General features: G+C 38.6%; 2 protein-coding genes across 2 annotated transcripts in view; one reads left to right on the forward strand and one right to left on the reverse strand.

The window, feature by feature from the left end:
* The window catches only part of prkceb (protein kinase C, epsilon b), a 75040-nt gene extending 71938 nt beyond the window's left edge, over positions 1–3102 (reverse strand). Inside the window, exon 1 of the mRNA XM_056760547.1 lies at positions 2119–3102. Within this exon, the coding sequence (XP_056616525.1) occupies positions 2119–2466 (348 nt within the window). The 5' untranslated portion in view covers positions 2467–3102. The remainder of the gene's footprint in view (positions 1–2118) is intronic.
* Positions 3103–5828: 2726 nt separating this feature from the next.
* On the forward strand, positions 5829–20360 carry socs5b (suppressor of cytokine signaling 5b). Its single transcript, XM_056760737.1, has 2 exons — positions 5829–6405; positions 14065–20360. The coding sequence occupies exon 2, from the start codon at positions 14076–14078 to the stop codon at positions 15768–15770; it is 1695 nt and encodes a 564-aa protein (XP_056616715.1). The 5' UTR covers positions 5829–6405; positions 14065–14075; the 3' UTR covers positions 15771–20360.
* The last annotated feature ends 568 nt before the right edge of the window (positions 20361–20928 follow it).

Below are 20928 nucleotides of genomic sequence, written 5' to 3' on the forward strand. Positions count from 1 at the left end.
ATATAAAGATATTACTTGTAGGCCTATATTGTATTGCTTATATATTACTTGTCATATTACATTTTTAGTTTTGCTCTTGTTTTGGCAAATACATACATAGTGAAAAAGTTGTTTATTACTTGTGTGAGGTAAAAGAAGTTTAAAACATCAAGCGGATCAAACCTAAAATGCTCAGCTCTGTTTCTGTTTGCAAATTGCAGCCTGCTTATTGAATCAATAAAGATAAGTGTAATATTATATGAGTGTACAGCACATTACTGTACCAGCCACTTCAGATTTAATCTTACTACGTCTAAGAACAAATGGTGCGGACCATTAAATACAGATACTCTATAGAATAGTGTTTATTTTCTCTAAAAGTTGAAATAAAGCCATACTTTTTGAGCTTCACTGTATATGGACACCATAACACATTCACAAGGCCAGGCTTGGTGAAACACATTCATCCAAGATGGCTTTGAGTTAAAGTGATAGGATCACGTTAAGTGGTATATGTCTATATATGTTTCATATTCATTTCTACTGTACTTCAACTAATATGTCCATGTCCTTCAGGCAACCTCTCTGTATATGTGACTTTTTTTGTGTAAATAGGTCAAATCAGGACGTCCTTCACACGGATGAACACATACATATTTCTGCCTTAAATAATAAGGAAAACTGTTCCAGTCAAATCCGAGATGGCAACATAAAAGCAGACCATTGTACCAACACCACCACGGCGGAACAGATGATGTTACATCAATAATTCAGATCTCCCTCTGTCCCTGTCTACAAACAGCAGAACATCTGAACACATTTTGGTGAAAAAATGTGATTCAGGTTATAAAAAGGGAAGAAAGAGATGGTTCTCCAAAGAATTATTAACTGAATGGTTCTTTCTGGAACCAAAAGAGGTTCTTCTATGGCATTGCAGTGAAGAACCTTTTAAACAAAGTGTACACTCTCAAAAAAAAGGTGCTTAAAAGGTTCTTCACAGCGTTGTCATAGAAGAAACATTTTTGGTTCCACAAAGAACCATCCAGTCAAAGTTTCTTTCAGAACAATCTCTTTCTTACATTTTTATAATCTGAAGAACATTTCTTCGGCACAAAAAAACATTTTGTGAAACAGAAGAGTTCTTCTGATATTAAAGGTTCTTTATGGAACCTTTTAAAGCACCTTTTTAAATGCATGCCATATGAAAAATGTAGAAAAACTGAAAAAAACAGACTGAATTCCCCAGATAATAAATTTTAGAAAACTGCATCTTCAGGATCAATTAAAAGCTCCTTTTCAAATGTGCCTTGCATTTCTTGTACAACTAATACTTAACTCTGTGTGCCCGAGAAATCATTCCTCTGAGTAAACTACATCATATAAACAAATAAAATGCTATTTTATCTTTTGAAAATAAAGTGAAATATATATACTATATTATGCATGTTCTGTGACTATTGCGGATGCACACATTCTAATTCTAAGTCTATTCTAATAAACACATTGTGCAGCCACAAATCATCCCTATCATATCTTTAACAGTCTAAAAGATTAACCCGATCATCACAACAACCATTTTTACTTCATACTGAACCTACGGTAAGCCTACATTATAAACATTGAATGTGCAGCTTGTGCCTTCTACAAACCTGACTACAAATCAGTTTCATCACTGTAACCTAATATTCCCAAGGACACATCATTTATATATGGAATAGCATTTGTGATAAGCTAGTTTGGTAATACTCCTTCAGGTTAACCTGACAAAACATGTATGCCTTATTTGTCTCACCATGTGGCATCGGGTTATCACATGGTAGCAATAATGACGGCTTTGCAGCTGCAGAAATATTTATGACAGGCAGCAAAAGCTCGTTCGCCGTCTCTATGCAACATGGGTTATCTGGGCATTCATCTGAAGCCTGACTTTACTGCAGAAATGATGCAGGTGGCATCAGAGCAAGAGGAAAGCAACACACACACACACCTGCTGCTTGCGCAAGACCCCAGTGATGTCAAGAACACTGAAGGGGAGATGTGTGCTGCTCACACTGCACTATGTAGTCGTTTCTATAGTGGAGCGTGAATGTGTGCATTTATTGTTAAATATTAGAAATGTTTAAAAACAAAGAACATTACCCAGTCCTCGAAGTGTTTGCTGACGTTTTGCAGCAATTCCTCGAACTGAATGGTGCAGTTGGCCACAAAGTCGTCGTAGCCAATCGGCGCGTCGTGAAACACCGACAGCTCGATCTTCCGGCCGTCGTGTACCTCTGTCTCAAACTCATCGTGCCAGGCGGGACTGTTCGTCCTCTGTTTGGTCGAGGTCTGACCCACGCGAAAATCGTCCACGTTGAGGGCGATGTACGTGTCCAGCAGAAAGGTCTGCGTCTTGGGTCCGACGGCGTGTCTGAGGGACCAGGCTGTGGGCTTCAGGTCCAGAGCCTCGCAGACCTTAATCTTCAACAGACCGTTAAAAACCACCATGGCGTAACGATGTCAGCCACTTTTCCGACAATATTCCACTAGTTAATACTTCAACTGGTGTATCTCACCGTCCACGACTGGTTTTTGTCCTAATGAAACCACTTTCAATGCCCTTCTTCTTCGCATGCGATTTGTATTTACTACAAGGAGATCCGAGCCGAAAGGGAGCGGGTGATCTATGAACACCCTACATGTGATGTCTCCAAACACCCCTGGCGAGATAAGTTGGATAGATGCAACGAACCAGCATAACACACCTTAAAATGTGCCAGAAATAAAAGCTTTATGTCCTGAGAGCGATCCGCGATCCTCTCTCATGTTCCCTCTTCTGGCTGGAGCACGGGATGCGTCTGTCCAGCCAGATCTCCTCCGCGAGGAAAGTTGTCCGTCTTTACGTTCAATCAAGACACGAGAACGGTTTTTATAGGTTCCGGACTCTTTCGCTTCTCCCGGGATCCGTCTGTATACTCGGTTCCCTTCAGACCTGCCTCTTTTTCTCCCGACTGTGTGTGTCTGAAGGTTGCTGCAGGAAATGCGCAAAACACGTCAGTGGGTGAGAGCGGAGAGGGCTGAGTGCGAGTGCGGCACGGTAGCGGCACCGTACCCGCTATGTGCTCAAGCATCATCCACCACACGGCTGCTTTTTGCATATAGCGTGTGTTAACACAACGTGGGGATCATTACTCCTGTCCCAAATTATGCAATGCAGACGGAGTCGGGTCAATCTTCATTCACAGACAAGGAGCGTATATCTATATGATTTCGTTTCATTTATTAGTTTTCATCGTATGCACAACTTATTTAACAGATGCACGAAATGGGGCGTTTTTCCATTTTTTAAATGTTTTTTTTTTTGTTCATTTTCTTAGGATGTTGACAATGCAGTGCCGTGAAAGGTCATCAGGAAAAAAAATTGACGTTGACCTCATGTGACTCGGGTCTTTGTATTGAGTGACTGCATTTAGGAATGTATAATATGTTGTTGCCATGTTTAATTACAATATTTAATGTAAACTTGGTGACGGTGCCTTTTCTATTTTTACATTTTATATAAATGCAAAAGAAATAAAGAAAATAATAGAACATGAAATGAAATAATAATAAAGTGTTAAAATGTATTCATTATTATAATTATTTTAATTATGCATTAACAAAAACATTTGTTCATTTTGTAAAAGCGTTAATAAGACACATCAGAAGTGTGAAGAAAACACAACTCACGCACGTTGTGGCACAGGGTCACCTATAAGTATTAGCCTGACAAAAGCGCCATCCAGTGGATGGAATTTCCATTAATCTCCCTATGATACATCCAGGTTTAGACACTGTAACTGCATTAATAAAATACGCTAAACGTGCTATAATCATTAAATGTGTTTTGCCTAGTGTTATTTAATGGCTACATGTAATATCAAATATTTTGCAAAACCACAAACAATGTTTTAAACTAGGTTACATCCATGTTACACTTTCTATTAGATTGCTTAAGGCAACTGAACATTTTATTTATGAACCTTTTTTGTTAGGGACAATACAAGAAAATAATTCAAACTTGCATCATAAACATTCAAACGTATCATTCAGCATTCAGCTCTTATTGCAAGCCAGTAGATGGCAGTGTCCAGAAGTCTTTGGCCGATATTTAATAATTTTTTAGCCTGCCTTATTACAAAAACTTGATTACATCATCATTATTGCCCAACATGTTTTTATTGATTCAAATTATTGTATCACTAATCACTTTTCATGGACGTGCATATGTGACTACTTACTATTTTTTACGCCACACTATTTTGCTATGTTTACACCACAACACATTAACAGCTGTCTTCAGTTTTGGGGAATGTAATTATTAATCCATTACTAATTATTGAGCTTCTTTGCTGTAACAGAAAACTATTGAATCTATTTATTGGCAAACACACCTAAGCAAGAATGAATTTCAATACGATTTTGAGTACTTGGTGTATTTAAATGAGTACAGTCTTTGTAAATATGTAAATGCTAAAGAAAGGCTCTACTTAATAAAATAGAGAAAACTCTCTATTTAATGCATTCAGCACTCAGGCTATAATTTATTTGCTCTTTCTGAGCTCTTTGTCCTTTTGTTTCAGCCACAATAATTAGATGAGTGATGTCTGCTACAGGATGAATGGCGATCTTGTTTCGACACTGGGACATTTCCCTGGGGCTCATTCTCAGCCTGCAACGACATTGGTCAAAGATGTTCTAGCTTACACTATATGGCCTCACATGAGTCTATCATGCGGTGTGACTCCAAATGATGACATCACCAGTAGGAGGAAAATGAATGCCCCTTTGAGACATTGATAGTGGATGGTTTATGAGTGTGTAGGCTCAGTGTAGCAAGAATAGAAGTGGCCATTTAGGGCTCTTTGAGGGTCTTGAAGCTTACTTCATTCCACCCCCAAAATGCCAGCATCCATGTTAGTGCAGTGAAATCGGCAAAGGCAAGTTGCAGAAATTTCAAGAACAACACTTCTTTGTTTGGACATAAATAGACACATGAAAGGCCATGATGAACAAACTTAAACTCCAGGACAAGAATCATTTGCAGTACATGTGATCTTATGTCACAATCATTTGTGTGCATCAGATTGGATTTGAAAGTATTTTAAAATACTATCATCACTTAATCAATACATTTGCATAGATGCATCAAACTACATGTATGAAGTGAAGAAATAATGTTGTGTACATATCAAAAATTCAGAAAACAAATATTTAGTTACATACAATTACTAATTGTATTATTAATATTTTATCTTTAATATAAAAAAAATCTAAACTTTTGCTGTCACACCACATGAGACACATTTACAAATAAAATAAAATAAAATCTCTTTATTGTCACTCAACCATATACACAGATGCAACAGTGAGTGAAAAACTTGGGTGCCGTTCCGACCAACATGGCTGTATGACAGACATTTCTTGTACACATTAACACATTAAACATTTCTGTACAAGTTTTACACCAGAATACAACAAATTACACATAATTTACATGTAACTACACAGCAGCAAATCTACACATCTACCCATATACAGTATAGTCTATACTTGTAAGCCAAGATAATGTGTTTCTTTCTTAATTCTGATTCAGGAGTATATTTATTTATTATTAGTATTTACATATACACATATTTGATATGTATATGCATATATCTATAAATAATATTTTTAATTTTAATTTATGAACTTGTGAACATTATAAATAAATAAATCTAGCTAATATACCATAGAACATGGTTTGTTGTATGTAATATATACAATTACGATTGTATATAGTACTGTGCACTAATTGTCATTATAGATAACCCCCTTATTGTTAAGATAAACACGCACACGCACGTACGCAAGCACACACCGTTAAAGGCAACAGATGGCTACTTTGTTTGATTGAATATAATCATTAATCATTCATCTCTTGGCACTCACGCATTATCTCGAATCTCCACGTTTTCAGGGTGGCAACCGAGGCAACGCTCTCTCAACCCGCGCTCTCATTGGACGAGTACGACGCCCGTCACTCCCCCGATCCGTCGGAAGTGCGTTCTCGTTCTGCGTCTCCCTGCACTCCGCCAGTCACAACCCGCCTGCGATTTCGCATTATCGGCCTCTTCTTCACGCCTTTGAACGGGTGCGCAAAGCGGGCTGTCGAGAAGACGTACGGGCTCGCACGGTAGCGAGGCGGCATATATATGGCCTTGGATTATGTTGCCGTTCCGAGTGATGTGGGATTCAACTCTGCCTCTGCTTTATAATAACCAGCCTCAGGAATGAGCCGATATGCTTTCTTACTTGTAATTCATTCGCCGAGATTGAGTGTATGTGGAACAGCTAGTTTAACACCTTTCAAAAGACATCTTTTGTAGACAAAAGACGGCTGCGAAGTAATACTCAAAAATTCAAGAGGTAAGTACGCCCGTTTGCCTTGTCCTCTTTACGGAGTGTAATGCGGTTTGCTTTAAATATTATAACACGCTTTGTTTCGTTCTGATTTTACGCGTTTGGGTTAAGCCGCCAGCCCGTGAACTAACGGGATTTAATGTAACGGAACGCGAGCGATGTCACAATGTCTCCCCTCTGCGAACGGTACAATGTAACATTCCAACATCCTCGCTCTCCTCTCCACTCTCCTCTCCACGCTGCTCAGATCACTCACGCGTTGCGGAAAGTTTAGCCCGTTCGGCCCTTAAAATGCTCTTGAAAAGTCGATTCATCCAATAAAATCAGATTTTCAGCTTCGCACGCACGAATTAATGCTTTTGGAATAATAGTGTAAGCATGTTTCGGACAGTTATGCAATGCATGAGTGTAATTTACTGTCGAGAACTGTTTGCGTGGGGAGCGTGCATTATGTTACATTACATTTGCGAGTGTGTTCTCGCGGACGTTGCCGTGCAAACTTTCTCAGTGCCGATTATTAAATCTAGTTCAGAGCAGTCAGATGGTTTGCTTCCTTATCGGCAGCATGTGGTTTGTTGACAGCTGATATCACTCGGGTCCTATATGCTGTCTAATTAATATACGTCATATATTTACGTTTGCCACATTTTATTTTAGTATGTTTAGAGATGGAAAAGTGCATTTGGCTTTTGCAGTAACATATCTTTTTCATATTTGACATGGTATTCAATTCGATTTGAAGTATTTGGCACTTTCCTTGATGTTGACTGAAAGATATGGAAAAAGTCAAGTGTGTGGCTTTCAGAATCAACTGTACATTATCACAGTTGTTAGTCGTGTTAGTTACAACTCCATTACAACAGATTTAACTATTATAGCTATAAATGATTTATTTTCCATATCTCGGCTAAACTCCGAAAGTGAGATTACACAAATAACCTTTCCTTGATTGTTTTTTTTGGGGGAAAAAGAACACACTTCCGGCCCTAAATGTTGTCCAAAAGCCAGGCCACTCATCTGGACCCCATGAGAATAGGCGTGTCTAACCGAGTGAAACTGCGAAGGATATTTTCTGTGTAATATGGAGCTGCTTAAGCAGTCGTAGTCTAACTTTATAATGCTTTTACAGTTCTTCTCTTTTGTGTGTACCTCTGTGTTTGACAACTCATTTTATATAAGAAGTAGGACTTTTGAGTTTTATCAAACATTCAACATTTGCCGATGGCCTCAATTTCTCAAAATTTTTCTATTTTCTGGTTTGAGTTTCAGGATGTGGACTAAAATAGCTTGAGTAAGCCATCTTATAAAATATATACAGTAGCATTGTCTTTTAGTGTAAATGTATATAACACTAATCAAAATACATATGGGTTGTGTTCATTTTCACCATCCATTTTATCTGCTCACATTTGTGCCTTTTAGACATCTCTACATCAACCATAAGAGTTTTTGCACCGTTTTCTTTGAAATTCTCTCCCTTTATTGATTTCTTAGTGTAGTGTTCACATACACTTTCCACACATTGCTCTATTTAACAGTCATGTGTAGCCTATCGAGAAAGGATTTTCATGAATGTATTCATGTATAGACATTATCTTAAAATACACTGAGTTTTTTTTGTATATACTCAAAAGTAGGGTAATGGCGTGTGTATATTTTACATTGTAAGCAATTGCTTAAACCTGGATTTTCTGAGCTGTCTGTAAATTCCTCATGGCCCTTCCATCCAATCGTCCTTCTCCATTGTGCCACATGAATAGAGGGTGATGGAGGCTGCGTCCAAATACCCCCACTTGTGGTCTTTGCACTTGACCACTTGTCTACTCTCATGACGTATTTCCTGTTTTTGGCCGTAGAGTTCTTGTGGGTGTGAAGATCCCAAGTGAGCATGTAGTATTTCTAACCCGATGGGACAAACTTAGCAAGTCCACTCCAAACATATAACGTTAATGAATGTGTTGTTTCTAATTATGTGATAAAAAGCAGTTTTACAAAATACATAACTCTGGAGTTGTCACCCATAAATTGTGTGAGAGTACGCTACTTTATGTAATATCTAATTATATAGTCAGGTCAGATTTACTTTTGCAGTGGTTTATTTGTATTGTATCAAAGAAGCTTTACCCAAAAAGCAAAATAAAATAAAACGCATGTTAGCCAAACATAAAAAAGTAGATATAATCTTAAAAAGTAGTTGTATACCTTACACTGGAAAGCTTTCCGCAACATCTCGCAAGACCAGAGCAAAAAATATCCAGAACATGATGCGTGATGGGATACACTTAGCCCTGAATACCGCTCCGAAGCAGTATTAAAGATAGTGTGGGTTAAGTGTGTGTTAAGGGCACTGCACTCTGGCGTTTTTAAGACATTTGACAGTCTTGCGATCTTATTTCCGGTCGCACGCACGCGCTCTCAAGTGGCCAAGAGCGCAAGTGGAGGTATTTGGACGCAGCCATAGAGGACCTTGGTGCTGCTCTTTTGGACAGTGTCCACCCCCACTGATGGTCATCTGGAATGATCCCAGTTGAGGAGGATATGGGCTGTATGAGTTGACTGATCTTATAACAGTCAATCACACACATCTCTTAGTCTGACACTTTATTTATACCCTGTGTACATGACCCACACCGTTGGTGCCTTTTTGAGAGAGAGCTACACTAGAGGAGTTTCACATCCAACACTGCTGGTCCGATAATGATGTGCTTGAGCTCTACCCTGGACTACTCATTGTGGGTAATTCTAGGGAACTCTCATGCCTTTCTGCACTTTATCATCGGTGAGAGAGCAGTTTTTAAGAGATGACAGACTATCACAATGTAACTGTCTAATTAGGAGTTTTTGAGGAGAACTTTCACAAGGCAAACATTAACCAAACGTTAACAGAGGTAATCCAGTTCTGACCATTCCACATCTTTGCCCTCATTAACTGGCAGAAAAGGAAACTACGTTTTTATTATTTTGCTTTCTTGAATAATTCTTGGGAATTTGTGCTTTACCAGTTAAGCTACAGGAAAGCTTTCAGGTCAAAAATACGTGCTTAAAACATTCTGCTTTACATAAGGAATGTTCACAGATAAATGCCTCTCATTACGTTCTTTCTTGAAATCCAAAGCTGTAGGTTTTTGTGAAAGTGGTTTGCATAGTCAAGGAAAAAAATGCCAACTGGCATGGAAAAAAGAGGCTGATGCATCTGATACTGCGGTGCATTAGAGATGTGTCTGGAGGCGAGAACGGTGGAGGTTGAAAGAGGAGCGTGAGAAATAAAAGTATCCATGTCACATCATATCCAGTGTATATCTGTTATGTGAACAGTGCTGCGAGCACAATTCGTGCTATTTTAAGTCTCACGATTACCAGTTTGTAAATGTGTGTTTGACTAAGATCAACATCTTGGTGCATGAACACTTTAACTTGCATAGTTGTGGTTGGGGTGAGACTGAATAATTGGATAGCTTAAAACACTTGTGCATGGAGTGCTGGATAGGGTTCAGTCCAAAACCCTATCTTAGTGTGTCAGTGTTTCTTAAGTCTTATGTAACTCACTTCCCAGCATCCCACATGCCTTCCATGGCATTTTCAAAGTCATTTAGGGCTTCTCAAAAGCTTAACACATACAGAGCAATGAAGATTGGTAAGCTCAAGGACTGCAATACATTATTTATTTTAACAGTGCAGGTAAACTTGTAAGATGATTTTTTTTTTATATATATAAGTAGGTGATACTGTATTTCTGGATACTGTAGATGTAAGTTTTATTATGGTTTGTGCATTGGCATTGGTTTGGTCTTTCTGAAAGGGGTCAAATGACACAGGTAAAACTAATATTATTATATTATTATATATTATTGTTTGTTTTAGATGTAATGCAATGTGTATACCGTACACTTACGGTAAGTGTCACTAAGTGTAACTAATCGACCGATTTAAGGTTCAAAACCACTGTATTTTTCACATACCGTGCGTGTTTGTATCTCCTCTTTGCCCCGCCTCTCTAAAAATGCATAGATTTTTTACAAAGTTCACTGACTGGTACACCCACCTTACATGCATATACATTTGAGCGGTCTTAGTCAAATCATACCACAAAATTACGTATATTTGTGGGGGTGTGGTTACACCAAGAGTTTCAGGCAGGTCTGTGTGAGCATTCGTTTTTAGATAGAATGCATCTTTTGTTCCGACACTTAGTTTTTGCAATTTTACGTGTCTAATACATGAATGGGCTTATAACACACCAAAGACACAGAAAAACGTGTGTTCGCGCCATATGGCCCCTTTAATTTAGAGATGCACCGATTGCAATTTTCTTTGCCATTTCCGATTTTATAAAATATATAATTGACAGTATATAAAAAAAACATTACAGTTTCTTCAATGCACATTTTTTATAATATTTTTATGTTATTTACAATTTCCCTGAATTGTCCAACCTGCGTTAAATTACTGAATCTCCCATTGCCCAAATAACTCTTAAATAAACTCTGTGACTGAAAATAATTATAAATAATAAAATATAACTTTTAACACTTAATTTACCTTTTTCATTTTAGTACTCATCTCACAAGTCAATTCAACTTTATTCTTGTCTGTTTCTGTTTATGAAACTAACATTGCTTTATTTTGTTTTGTCTGAAATGTAAAATAACTTGTCTTTATCTTCGGTCTGAAGTAAAAAAAGTAAAAGAAGTGGATTGATTTTAGCTGCAAGTTCAATAAGAAGTAAAACATCTTATGAGTGAATTCTACGCTAAAGATGTATATGTATTTGCCCTTTTTGTGTAAGGAACTCAATCAGATATATATCACAAATATTGGTTGATTTATTCATGTTTTATGTAGAAGTCGTTTTGAATGTAATTTTACCTCCGTGAAATTACCATATTTTTAACGTATGACAATCAATTAGGTTGAGTGGAATTTGTTTTACACGTGGTCAACGACTTCAACATGAGTTTAGCATGTGTCAGAGTTTAGCATCACAGTTAGCATGTAGTACATACCCGAAGTAGACGGAGCAACGAACGATGAAATACTAGACAGTCAAAAATTGTACATCTCTCTGTCTGTGCACTACATGATGTGTGTGCGTGAACGCGTGGAGACTCGCGCAGTTCGGTGGAACCACCAAGAGTGTAAATCAGCCGTGAAAGACAGCCGCCGCGAACAGACGTTTACATGTTTACTTGCGTCTTGGAGTATACTGACAGCTGTGACGTTATATGACGTTATAGACTGACCGGCCAGTCACCGGTCACGGTCCATCATACGAAAGCCGGCCGATTCCGGTTTCTGGCCTCTCAATCGGTGCACCTCTACTTTAATTCATAGAGTAGAGTTATTGTTCAAAGGTTCTTCCTGTTGTAAAAGTTAAGTGGCCAGACATTTCTTTTTCTTTTTTTCCAAACATCTTAATTTATGAGAGATATTAAGAAACATTAAGACATTATTATTGCAATGCATTGTATCATTATGTGGTCATTTAGATCCAATTTAATTCATTTTATCATAAGGTAGTTACGAGTGGGTCAGTATACAGTAGAGCACAAAAGTCTAAGGCACATTAGTTGTTTTACTACAAAAATGTGGTTTTGATTATGTGTTTATTTGCCTTAGTGTGTCATTTCTTATATTGAAACAAGTTTTCATACATGAAAAGAAAATGAAACAAATTCTCTGTAAGAACAAGAAATCTTACAGCAGATGGTATAGCCCAGCCACACAAAGATCTGATCCATCACGAGTCAGTCTAGGATTACATGAAGACAGAGAAAAAATTGAGACAACGTAAATCTGTAAAAAACTGTTGCAAAATGCTTGGAGAAAACACCTGGAAACTCACGCATGCTATAACGTGTTGAATAACTATTCATACTGAAATCTCACTTTTTTATGTTACTAAATGAAACACTGCAGTTCCTGTTCTAACTTCTTTCCACTGATGATCATTGTAGTGTAGACATGATTTAGATATGAAAGTTATCAAGGAACATTTGATTTAATCTATCTACCTACTTTTAGAGTTGCTTTAATAGACTCTGGGGTCTATTAAAAATCCATGAGATTGAATGTTTGATTTGTTTTAAGGCTGTTAAACAATTAGTTGCATGCGGAATAAAAGTTTGTGTTTACATAATATATTACTGTGTACTGTTCATATAATTTTGTATTTATAAACACAAAAACATACACATAACATTTATTTATATATCTGCATTTACCAATGATTTAGATTTTATATAAAAGTTTATTATTTTTTCTTTTATATATTTCTTAAATACGTGCATGTATAAGTATGTGTTTAAAAATAAAATTGTATATGCTCAGTACACAGACGTTCTGTTTAATTGCATTCTTGTTTTTCCGAGCAAAAAATAAATATCCTAAATATTTCCCTGATTTACAGAAGACTAAGATGTCATTCAGTTGAACCATCATGTCAGGCATATTTACAACAAAAATCAATAAATGACACATTAAAGACTAATAACTTTCACCCCAAATGCTTATTAGTTGTAATTTTCCTTTTTTTTATTTTTTTTACTAATTTAAAGCACAGTAACATGTAATATGCTCCCTTATTCATTTATATACTGTAATACGTACAAGTCTGAATAAGCATGTTGTTTGAGTTTGTACATAAATATTGTTACACTGAATGACAATTATTTCCATAAAATTTTATTCTCCAACAAGTTTTACTTGCATTTAATGTGCTTCCTATGGAGACAAAATCACTTTTCAATTTTTTATGATGGGGACATCTTAACGTCTTTGACCCATGTACTCTGTTCTTATTATGGCAAGATCTGTGCGTGATCTCCGGATGGCCTCAATTTTGCATAATTTGTGCAGCTCAACCACATTGAAAAAACAAGATCAGCACTTTCTCTTAGTCAAAAACGGGAACAGAACGGACAAAAAAACCCCTCACAGACAGGCTCACCCTCTACGTCTGTCTATACGGTCTCTTCACCAGCACAACCAGCACAACCACCACCCCCCCATTCACGAGGCCGTCTTGTTGTAACTCTCTTTTGTGTGATTTAACATGTGTCTGTGTATGTCTGCTGCCATGACAGTGAAAGTTCTTGGTCAGGTCCAGACTGGCTCAGTAATACAGTACATACCAGTAGATCATCTGGGAGCAGATCTCTCGGTTCATTTATAGCCACAGCCTTGTGTTCTTGCATGTCTGCCTGGCAACTCTGTGCTAACTGTACTACTACCTTGTACTACACCCACTTCAATCTTTACACCTAGGATTCAAAATCAAGCCTATAAGAAATTTTGGATTTTGAACATTTGTAAACAAAGAAATTAGCGATAAACACCACTGTGAAAAAAGCTTGCCTTGCTTTCATTAAAGCACCTAGAATGCTCTTCGGAAAACAAAAACACAAGAGACAGGCTAAATAAAATGTATTGTTGTGCAGATTTTCATTAAAATAACTGTATTCAATTGCAAACAGTTTTATATATGTGCAAGTTGTAATATGTGAAACAAGTCCATTTTGAGTTTAACATATTCACACACTATATTCCTTTCAGAATAGTGTTTTATTCTATTGTAATCGTTATCATTGAGTCATCTGCACTGCATTGGAGCTTGTATCCATGAAATATATTTTAATCACTAATTCATTGTGTCTGTTTTCCTGACAGGTCTCCAATCTATGGAGAAAGTTGGCAAGATGTGGGGTAACCTCAGGAATCGATGCCAAGCTCTCTTCCACACCGATGGCTCAGAGTCCAATTTGTGTAGCCAGGATGTCAATCGTGTCCTCTGTGTGGTAGACTCAAGAAGAGGAGCACGAGCAAGTGAACCCAGTGGAACTAGGTCTTCCACCCCCTCACGAAGCTTGTCACCTCTCCCAGTGGTAACTGGAGGTCGCAGAGGCCATAACTGTGTTGCAGATATTCCCCAGATTGTTGAAATCTCTATTGACAAAGACAGCGAGGATGCACGGAGGGGCCCTCATGTGCGTAGGGACTCCTACTCGCGTCATGCTCCCTGGGGAGGTAAAAAGAAGCATTCATGCTCAACTAAAACGCAAAGTTCACTTGAGGCTGACAGTCGAACAGGGCGCTCAAGAGGAAGTACGGCCAGGAGGGAGCGTCGCTATGGGATTAGCTCCATCCAAGAGATTAATGATTCTGTAGGAGCTGGCAGCAGTGGCCGCAGCCTTAGTGCCCGTTCCTTGCGCAAGCGACTTAAAGATACTGTAGGCCTGTGTCTTCCCTTGCCCACACACCACCGCTCTCAATCTGCGAGAGGTCCGGTGTCTTCTAAACGGAAGATCCACCTGACTGAACTGATGTTAGAAACGTGCCCTTTTCCACCTGGTTCCGATTTGGCCAACAAGTGGCACCTTATCAAGCAGCATACGGCACCGGTCAGCCCTCATTCCTCAACTGCTCTTTTGGATGCATTTGATTCAGCACATCCCTCCCCAGAGGATGAGGAAGAGAGACTCCGTGAGAGACGCAGGCTTAGCATAGAGGAAGGAGTGGACCCTCCTCCGAATGCGCAAATCCATACACTGGAGGCGACTTCACAGAGCTCTTCTGTCTATAAACTTGGACCGAAGATGGCTCCTGGTGTTGGCGAAGGACTTGGAGAGGGCAGGAGTATGGGAACAGTCTCTTCTATTTCTGGAGGCTTGTCCGGGATTGCCGCACAGGTTGCTGCGAGTATGGCAACGCCAGCCCACTCTGTCGACTGTGACTCCGAGGAGGACTCAACAACCCTCTGCTTACAGACAAGGAGACCTAAACAGAGGCACGCCTCTGGGGATGCTCATTGCTCCAGACAGCAGGGGCCTTGGAAGGTCCACACGCAGATAGACTACATCCATTGTTTGGTGCCTGATCTACAGGCCATAACTGCACTTCCCTGTTATTGGGGAGTGATGGACCGGTACCAAGCAGAAGCACTGCTGGATGGACGACCAGAAGGCACTTTCCTGCTTCGTGACTCTGCCCAGGAGGACTATCTGTTTTCTGTCAGTTTTCGACGTTACAATCGTTCGCTGCATGCACGCATTGAACAATGGAATCACAACTTTAGCTTTGATGCGCACGACCCTTGTGTCTTCCACTCTTCCACCGTTACAGGCCTACTGGAGCACTACAAAGACCCCAGCGCCTGTATGTTCTTTGAGCCCCTTCTCACTGCTCCCCTACATAGGACCTTACCCTTTAGCCTTCAGCATCTGGCGCGAGCCGCCATCTGCAGACAAACCACCTATGATGGCATTGGTGCCCTGCCGCTGCCGCCAACGGTGCAAGACTTCCTCAAGGAGTATCACTACAAACAGAAAGTACGGGTACGCTGGCTGGAAAGAGAGCCACCACTCAAGGTCAAGTGAGGTCTGGCTTTGTGCCTGACCGAGGCAGATGTAGTGAAGGCAGGATCCCTGCTGCCAGAGAAGTGTGGCTCGTATTATCCATCATACATCTGGCTTAAGACACACAGCAGTGGAGGATGTTATGAACTCACGCCAATATTTTTGTTAATACAACACATGGAATCCATAAGTATGATGCAAAGCAGTACATGTTATCAGGCTAGCTTATGTGCTTAAGCCTTGAGCATTGCTCTTTATGCTCCCAGCTTTTTCTTTTCTAGTGTTTTGCACTATTTTGAGCAGTATAAAAAAGCATTACATTAAGTAGACTCCTGCTTGTTTAGCAAATCTGCATAAGCTTAGTCCAGTGTTAAAATATATTCAACTAATTTGTGGAACTCTTCATACCTTGAAATAACGGCTAGTCTGTAAAACCTGATGTTAAATATCTAGATGCATTAACTGTATATTTGCTAAGTCATTGCTAATTTGTCAGCAATACCTTCCTCGATACTTCGGCCTCCTGCACGTGTCGAGTTCCCTGAGGCAGCACTTGTTAAGCACTGTGTACATGCACAGGGTCAAAGTAAGACACACACCTCCCAGCACGAAGCATGTTTTATTTTTAAAATGGTGGCAGACAGAAGTGAAAGGCATAATTGCATAAAGAGGAGGGAGCAGTTACGTGTAAAATGCTACCATTAACTCTCACCCAGTAACCACAGAGAGTGGGCACACAGGCGCAGAGTACCATGTGCCATATGATAGAGAGGGTGTTATTTAAAACTAGGACCTCGTGAAGTGTCATATCCCAGCATTACCCTAGTTTTAAACAATCTATTTTACTATTGTCTATTTTTATCTGTGACAGTCGAAAATGGCACTTTAATTGATGTCTGTATACCGCACAAAGACATATAGACTTAAGTGCATACGTATAAATGGATTATATTGTGTCTGTCTTTTAATGGACCTGAAGCATTAGATGTCAGTTTTAACCCCTCGTTCTCCTATATTCTCAGCATGAGTCACCCAAAGTAGATGCCGGTTGAGAAGTATCTCTTACCGAGCCTGTGCATACGGTATGGCTTTATTTAAGCCAACATGGCAACATATGCAACCACCTAAAGTGGACAGAGATAGTAATCTAAAACATGTATAGATTCCCTGATTGTTTTCACTTTAGATATAGTTCAAACACAGACAGATGCCATCACTGTGTATATATTTAATGTTTGTTGGATTGATGTCCGGTTCTGTCGTTATGTGTGGTTGGTTCCACCTGATGATGTTGCACTTTCAATCATTGTAAAGCAGTTATGCTTCCCTTGTCAAAATTATGTGCACTAATGATTGAGATTCCCTGAACACTGTAAAAAAAAGTTTGAAAACTTTTTGTAAATCTTTGGCCTTAGTAACAAAACCTTTCAATTTAGGCCAACAAAATCATGCTTGTATAAAATCAGAGGTTTGGCATTGCACTGGTGTGCTCTTGAAGTCCAGTAAGATGTCAGCCTGTGCAGAAAAGTTGCATAATATGTGTCACGCGGGACAGTTTGCAGTATTAGGGTGTTTGGTGATCAGCGACCAAAGGTGTGCATCTTTAGGTTATTGTGCATGAATAATCATCCTCCATGACATTTGGTTATTTGAGCACAATGGCTCATGTATCATGTCCCGAGTCGCACTTGTTTTTAAAGCTGCAATTAAATACGTTTTCAGAACCTGTCCGGGATCTTGCTGAAAGGAAGTCATTTTGTTAGTCTTTGGGCTTTTTTCTCAAATTTTCGACTTGAACAACCTGACTGAAAACTCAAAACATCCACCTTAACATTTCTTCCAACGTGTACACTGTACGCTCTGTGTACAGTTTTATAATATGTCAACTTTGAAATGGTACATGTCAGATGATGTCATTTTAAGACTTTAGCAGGAATACTACATTTTTCATTGAGTTTCTAGAAAGCACATCACTATAAGGCACTTGGTCACAGATTCAAAGCCTCAAGTCATATAAAAAAATTTTTTTTACAGGGGCCTCAAAAATTAATTGACAACTTAAAAACACGCATTGTTACTTCCATTTCTATTAGGTAACAAAATGTCAAAGCAAATGCAGTCTGCAAATAAATGATGCTCTGTTTTATTATTTTGACCATCTGGTCCCAAGGTCCCTTTTTTAGTGCATGCATATAATTGATTCTTCAGTGTCATTGTGTGCCATATAATTATCACAGTACATCAGCTCATCCACCATGGTATTTATCAAAGTATCTTGTTATTATTAACTTATGAAACCCTGTATCACTGTACTATAACTATAGTACTTTCCCTTTTGAAAAAACAGCATATGCTGGTTATGAAGCATGGTTGCTGGTTTGAGCTTTTTTACACTCATGTGATGATCCTTAGCTGGTCATGAGCAGGTTTAATCCTGAGTGAGGAGCTAGCTGCTTGGGACCATTTTGAAACCAGTTTACGACCACCACATGACCAGCTTAAACCATGTCAAACCAGCTACCTTGCTTCAAAACTTACCTAATCAGCATATGCTGTATTTTCAATAGGGTTTTAAGGGAAACATAAATAACACTACTGAAAAAAATTATCAGATGACTGCAGGCACATTACACCAACATTGAGACATTGTCAAAGCCTCCAGAATGCGATTATGAGAGAAAGCGAGCATAATTATTTAGGTCCGTTAAACGCTGCCTGAACAAACCCGTTGCATTTATACTCAAAATGTGTTTTAAAAGACGGTAGAAGTCATTTGGGACTCTTTGCTACTACACAATGAGCGCGTCTCTCCTGGCAGAGTTACGCCCTGCCTTACACGCACTAATCACAGGCTAAATTTAATATGTTAGCCTCTAAATTTACCACCTGCTAAAAGGACCACTCTGTGTTACCTAATGCTGTGAAAATAGTGAAGTGCTCCAGTTTTTCCTCTTCCTCCCCGTTCTGACCACATCCTCATCATCACCCACTTTTCTGGATATGTAGAGCTGAAAGCAGAAAGCCGGTTGTTTGTCTAGTCGGCATGCTACGCTAAAGTTAGCATTAGCATGAGGCTAAAACACACAGTGCTCCATTGAGCAACATTGAACGCTACACCATGGTGCCATCGTGTATGAAACCGCAGCTGTTATTTAGTTAATAGTTGAGAGAATGTATTGCGAGGGAAATGACACATCAAACTTAATCCAACACAGTGTTCTTCAGTCACTCAGGCAAGGTTTATTGCATTTAAAAAAGGGGACATAAAATCGCAACAGTCAGTAGGCAGAAGGCAACAAAGATGCCAGTGAGGAGTCTTATGAGACTTCTGTGAACTCGTCTTGTGCTTACGGCCCGGGGACGTTTTTTCTTGGCTTTTAATAGTTAACAAGTGGACAATTGTGAAACAGCTTCTCTATACAGAGGAGTCTGGTGTGTTTTGCCCTTTTCCCCATGGGAAATCTCTTATGTCAGCCACTGTAGCACATACTGACCATATGACCATGTCAAGTAGACCCTGCTTGCAATTTATGCGGTGAAATGTTGCTTGACACATACTCAAATGTACTTGCACGCATACTGAAATGTACCCACAGTTGTTAAATGTCGAATTTCTTGCCCCTATGATAACAAACAGTATTGTCTTGAATTTGACTTTGTGTTTAAGTTAGAGTGAATTATATAATGCACTATATGCTCCCGAATGGGGCAAGGCAGTAAATGATCTTGAACTTACTAATCCAACTGTTTAGTACTCTCACAGCTTTCTTTTAGTGCCAATGTGTAAACCTCTGGGGCTTTATTTATGTAATGATCCTAAATGTAAACACAAAATATTCTCAGAAATGTTCCTACAAGCAATTAATACCTATATGCATGTTTGCAAATCATAAAAAAACCCACAAGCGCTCCACTATCTATAAATATATGTAACGGGACAAAATTCAATTCATGCACATATTGCGATTTTTTTTTTTTTCCGTTGTACATGTAGAAATGATAATATTATAATTTATAAATAAGGTCCCAGATCTTTTCGACTTTGGTGTCAAAATTTGTGGGGTTGAGTAATATTTTAATGCAAGCAGAGTAGCATTTAACAAGATTATTATTTTTACATAAATCATATCTAATACACAGTGAGTGTGATGTAACCATGGTTGCAATCTTACGTCAATTTAATTCTCAACGTGCACGCTTGTATCAGTAGGTTACTGTATGTGTGTGGTGGCTGTGCTGACAGGGCTTGATGATGACAGGGGCTAATGGTTGTCATTTTGCCTTCTTCGTTCTGACCCATCACAACAGCCTTCCCAGCTGCCACAGGCTAGCCCATATCTAATCAAACAAGTATCACCAAATATTCTTCTCTGTTCCTTTTCATCATATTGTCTCCTTTAAAGATCTAATGTCTCGACGAAAGAGTATGTAGAAAACCAAGATGTTCACATTTTAGTTTTGGTGTTTTTGTTTGTCTTGTCTGCCTATTTTCTTTGTTTTTCTTCGCATAACCTGTTATTGTTACAGCCAATGCACTTGTAGTTGTCGCTCTTGGTGCTTTGTGAATGCTTCATTGTCTTAATATTATTAATAAAAAATATTGAGTGTAAATGGATATCTGTTCGATTTGTTAATGTCACAGAGACCATCTGTAGTATCTCAACTAACAATAAGGTTTGAAATTCTATTTTGCTGTTTACATTTTGCCAAAACCACAATTTAAAAAAACATAAACATAAAAACGTTGTGTAAATTTGCGCAAAGTTTGCCAAAGGTTTTTAAAGTAAAGGGAGAAAGATAATAATAAGGGTTGCTGCTGTTCATAATTAATTTTTTGCCTATTATGCCTTTAGAGAATGCTTGGCTGAAAGATGTGTCTTTAATCTAGATTTAAATTGGTAGTGTGTTGGACCCTTGAATTGTATTGGGAAGACTATTCCAGATTTTAGGTGCTACATATGAAAAATCTCTTCCCCCTTTGATGGATTTAGTTATTCTAGGTGTTATCAAAAATCAGGTGTTTTGATATTTAAGAGAGCATGATGTGTTGTAGCAGCTTTGTTATGTAGTTAGGGGCTAAACCGTTTAAGTCTTTATAAATGATTATAAGAACTTAAAAGTCAATACGATACATAATGGGTAACCAGTGAAGGGATTATAAAACTGGGGTTATGTGATC

Source organism: Triplophysa dalaica, chromosome 11, assembly GCF_015846415.1.
Source record: "Triplophysa dalaica isolate WHDGS20190420 chromosome 11, ASM1584641v1, whole genome shotgun sequence".
Classification (NCBI taxonomy): domain Eukaryota; kingdom Metazoa; phylum Chordata; class Actinopteri; order Cypriniformes; family Nemacheilidae; genus Triplophysa; species Triplophysa dalaica.

What these genes read in the sequence shown, in the direction of transcription:
- socs5b (XM_056760737.1), top strand. Translation starts at nt 14,076, where the DNA reads ATGGAGAAAGTTGGCAAGATGTGGGGTAACCTCAGGAATCGATGCCAA.